This window comes from Beta vulgaris, chromosome 7 (assembly GCF_026745355.1).
Source record: "Beta vulgaris subsp. vulgaris cultivar EL10 chromosome 7, EL10.2, whole genome shotgun sequence".
Classification (NCBI taxonomy): domain Eukaryota; kingdom Viridiplantae; phylum Streptophyta; class Magnoliopsida; order Caryophyllales; family Amaranthaceae; genus Beta; species Beta vulgaris.
Window position 1 is genome coordinate 40,720,966 of NC_079208.1, and position 5,120 is coordinate 40,726,085.

The following is a 5,120-nucleotide window of genomic DNA, read 5'->3' on the forward strand; positions in this document are numbered from 1 at the left end:
TTTACTATTAGACGAGAGAGGCATGCGATCTCCTTTGAATGGTAATCTATGCTGAAAACGCGGGATTTGAGAATCCCTTATTAACGGAATGTTTTTATTCATTACACCCCCTTCCTTAATTATATCCATCCGCATCTCTATCCCCTCTTTTTTCTTATCTTAGTAGATAGTCTACTAGTTTCCTCAGGCTGGCGCGCCTGATTCGCTTCTACAATAACTGCCCGCCCCATTTCCGCGACTGATTGGATCTTTCGTTTGTCCCTCTTTGGTTCCGGGTCTAGTTTGTCTTTCGGGTCGTTTTCCGCCACCGTCATTTGCACGTCCTCCTCTACCTGAAGTATCTCGAAACGCGACCCCCCTCCAGACTCCACCACCTGGTGATCCTTAGAATTTTCTCCTCCCTAGGGTGGTTTTGATGTGCTACCAGCAAGTCCCATCTGAGGGCGCTGAATACCCTAATTATTATCATTGCTCGAATGATTAAGCTTTGGGACATATTTTCTTCCTGGTTTTTGAACCAACATCCAAGCTCCATAAGTGCCACTATGGTTGCTTCCCCCCTCATCCTTCTTCTTAGGAACTTCAATCTTGTCAGCTACTGTGCTAGTTTCCTTTCCTAGAAACTGGTGGCAGTTATCCTCTCTATCCCCCAAACGTCCACACTTGAAACATATCAACTTCAAACCTTCATATTGAATAATCCAAGTCCTCTTATTCAACACGAATTTGGACAACAAAGGTTTAGATAAATCCACTTCAATGCAAAAGCGCACATATGGACCTCGATCCATCGACTCAGTATTTCTATCAATTTTAATGACTTTTCCTATTTTGGATCCTATCTTGTGAAGTATTTGCTTATCAAAATACTCAACTGAAAGATGAGGAATCCTAACCCATGCAGTAAGGGTTTTAATAGGAGCTTCATCCGCTATGAAATTCGGGACCCATCTTCTAATCGTGAGATAACTCTCACCTATCATCCAAGGGCCCTGAGTCAACACAAAATCATAATCATCCAAATTGCTAAAACGAACTACATAATAGGCATGCCCTACATCTGTTAACGTAATCTCCCCCTTCAAACTCCACTTTGCTTTTAGTCTCCTCATGAGAACTTCATATCCCATTTTTTTTATCAAACAACTTTATAATGAGAGAATTTTTCCAATGAACTCTAATTCTCTTCTTTTCCTCTCTGGTTAGCTTAATAATAGGGCTTGATTCATCTCCTACTACCTCTTCATACCCCTGATCATCAGCCGAATCCAACTCTTCCTCGCCCTCTTCACCTTCATATAAAGGATTTCGGGACCCACCAAAACCTCTTGCTGCTTGACTATAAGAAACATTATGATCCAAATTACCCACAATACTGCAGGTATTCGAAACCATAGAAACATCGGTACTAGGATTCTGACTCTCGCACTCCATTCTTTTGAATTTTTTATTCGACCTTTGGAGAAGGTCATTTTCTTCGCTAGAGAGCGTTTTCTCTCTAACTTCCTCCATTATATATGTAACTAACGGTATTTGAATTTACATAATACATAGAATTTTTTTGGAAGAGAAATTTCATTTATTGAAGGTCAAACGACATCTACAATAAGTATTAAAGAAAAATAAGATATAATCAGACAAGATCAAATCAAATTCGTCTTCAAAGAAACTACAATGAACCATAGCGAGCAATACAACGTAGCCCCCCTTGCATGTATTTGCTGAATAATGCAGCTATATATTGATAAGGAAGTCTATCATTCTGACATAGTTTGGAGAAGAAAATTATTGATTTAACCAGGTTGATTGCATCCAAATTTTCAATACTTCGATGTTGATGGTCTTGAACTTCAAACAATAAGAACAATTTCAAATACCAATTTTTTAAACTTCCACGTGGAAGGAGAATAAAACTAAACTTCAAACTCCTATGAAAGGAGCGAAAAAACCCAACAATTGGATAGAAAATTCTCAAAAAGAGAGAATGGAAGATTATTAATAACAAAATCAATGAAAACTAGAAGAGAAAAGAAGAATTGGGGGCTTACCACCATCAAAAGGATGATGGCAGCCCCAAACTAGAAGAGAAAGATTAGGGTTTTTTTACATAATACATAGATGATTGAAATACTATATTTCAAATTGACTTTTATTACATGGTAGAGATGAAAATATATTATTTTTCTAGAAACAAATTAAATAATTGAAAACGACAAGAAAATTTAGTAGAAATCAATTGTAGAAAAATGGTGAAGATGAATAAGATGAAGCTAATATATGAATGATATGAAGAAAAAATTACAATTGTTTTTTTAGTTTTGAAACAAATGATTCATACAAATCTAAACAAAGAAAATTTCATATAACAGATTTTCAAAACAAAGATAAAGAACAAATCATTAAAAACAAAATCATATGTCAAAACATTATAAGTAGTGCAAGAAGAAAGTATGTGTATGGAATGGGATAGATATCATGCATTACAGATATAACTATATTTATGCATTAAAAAAATAATTATTAATATTGAATTAGGTTTCACCTTACATCTATACAAATATATCAAAAGGCGTGCAAGAAGAAAGTATGTGTGCCACGTGGCACTCTCCTCAAATTTCTAACGCAAATGCTTAGCTTTATGTCTATGAGTACTCCTTATCTTAAAGAAAATGTGTAAGTGCAAGGTATCCAACATGTGACCTTTGAAATGAAAATTAAGAGCTTAACCATCAATACATTATGACTTTGTTGTCTACTGTTTCAAATAAAATATGATAAAGTGTTGTATGATTATAACACACTTATGTCATATACTCTTACCACATTTTCTTTTAAGGTATTGTTTTCAAACTCAATCCATTCAATTTTTTTATTTATCACGTCGTGGCAATACAACGTAGCCAACTTATCTTTCTATGCTCCACAACTAAGTATCAAATTCCAATATGTAAGTGGCGTTATAGACCGTGACGAATTCATTTTTTTCGTTTTTAATGTGGGTGCACTATCTTTTCAAATAAAGAAATTTCAAATAATAAGTTGAAGGTGAAAATGAGATGTTACTATAATTAAATGTCGTAAAATAAGATCTATATATAATCTTTAATAGACTTGAACTTGTGACCTTCTTTGAGATGAAGATGTAACATTGAGCTGCTTGTCCTCTACTTTAAATCAACAACTCTACATATTATTATATTTTTTATATAAATATGTTTTTGTATAGAGAGTAAAAAAGAGCATTGACGTAGATGAAATTAATATATCAGATCCTATACACGCTTGCACTAAGAGGATCTTGCACGCAAATCAAGAAAGAATTATAATAATAAAACGTGGGGATTAGTGTAGTGGAGCAAAACGAAAGACCACAAAGTTTATTAAACTTTACATTTGCTCTGAATTTTTTAACATTCGGGCTATGTTCAGTTCACCTTATTTTTGCTTATTTCAGATCAGATCAGATAAAAAAAAATAAGTTCAGATCAGATCAGATCAGAAAAAATAAGTTCAGATCAGATCAGATCAGATCATGCTTATATTTGAAAACTATATTACTATTAATACTATTATTTACTAGTACATTTGTCCAAAAGAATTATTGTTGTTGTTATACTCATTGTTACGTAGCGTAAAACTAGTAATTAAATATCACAACTCCCAATGATAGGTTCTAAAACTGGAAACTTGTGCAACAATGATTGGCTTAAATCCCGATGCAAACTTCTGACCAGCAACCTGCCAAAAAAAGGGACCCACCCTGGAGGTTTGGGTGGTATTTCCCCCTCCGATGCTTAAGTCAGATAACAGGGATGTGAAGGAACTTTTAGAGAGAGAAAGTAGAGAGAGGAGAGAAGAATTTACGGCAGAATAACAGTACTATGCTCTGAAAAACGTACCTTTCACCCTGAAATCAAGGACTATTTATACTGTTTGAAATGACTGTTGTATTTTGATGTCACCCTAATTTGGGAGCATCTGATTGGCTAAGCAATAATATCAGGACACGTAGTAAGCGCTGATTGGTAAGTACATTTTACCTTTTAGCTGAATCAGGCTTTACTTCAGTGGGCCTAAGTACAATTTTAGGGCCATAAGGGAGCTTTTCAGTACAACTTTTCCTCAGAAAGGTGTACTTTAGCCCACAGAACCTGCATGCCTTTGTACTTTCCTTGGCCTAAACAGATGCCACATGTAGGGCTGAGATAGCGCCACGTGCCATAAGGGTAGCCGTTGATTTTTAGGCTACAACATTTACCCCTTAAAAGAGGGAGTTATGATTTCCTAGGCGCCAAGACGGTTAATCTTCCTCTTTTAACCGACCTGGAACTGCCTCTCTCTTTTTCAAAACAGAGGCGCCATTTTGCCGGTCTCCGCAGGTCAACTCTCAAGAGCAACAGTTACTTTTACCGGATGGGGGGGTCATTTTCACCCCTCTATAAATATGTGACCTTGTCGTTTCTGGAATCATTTTAACATTGCTGAGAAATTTTCTAGAGAGAGAGACTCCGCAATTTTTACTGAGCTTTTAGAGAGAAAAACTACTCCCGTCCAAGTTCTTGCAAACTGCTACTCCGCTCGTCCGAGATTTCAACTCGTCCTTGACATTCGTCCGAGCTTTCTTCTATAGGTATTTCTTCATTCATTTCCTTTATATTTTCAAGCATATTTTAAGAAAATGGATTCGTCCTCTTCATCGAACAATCCCGGCCGCTCAAGGGTTGGTGCTAACCCTAGAACAGAGGGCCTGACTTCCTCGGCATCTTCTAGAGTTGGACCTATCTCGGCCGGACATGCATTCTTTTTCTTTAGCCATGGACGGCAAAGTCAGACGACCCAGTCTTTACCTGTGCAGGGTAATCTGGCGCGCGTCAAGCAGACGGCTCGTATCAGAAGAGGGGTTAACATGCCGCCTCTAGTTCAGAAAGGGAGGAATCAACTGGACGGATTCCCGCTGATGGAGAGCGAGAGATCCAGAGCGCTCGTCCTGCCAATCAAAACCGGTCTCCTGACCTCGTCCAGGAGGAGTCTGAAGTTCAAGGCTCTCCAGAGCCTAACCCGTCAAATCCAAGGGTGGCCTCAGATGAGTCGAATGAGGCCGAAAGCTCTTTTGCTGCTGG

General features: G+C 37.3%; 1 protein-coding gene across 1 annotated transcript; it reads right to left on the reverse strand.

Moving 5' to 3' along the window:
- Positions 1-455: 455 nt before the first annotated feature.
- Positions 456-1,434, reverse strand: LOC104899471 (uncharacterized). The gene is made up of 2 exons (XM_010686669.1): positions 1,240-1,434; positions 456-992 (listed from the first exon to the last, which is right to left on the reverse strand). The coding sequence occupies exons 1-2, from the start codon at positions 1,432-1,434 to the stop codon at positions 456-458; spliced, it is 732 nt and encodes a 243-aa protein (XP_010684971.1).
- Between the last annotated feature and the right edge of the window lie 3,686 nt (positions 1,435-5,120).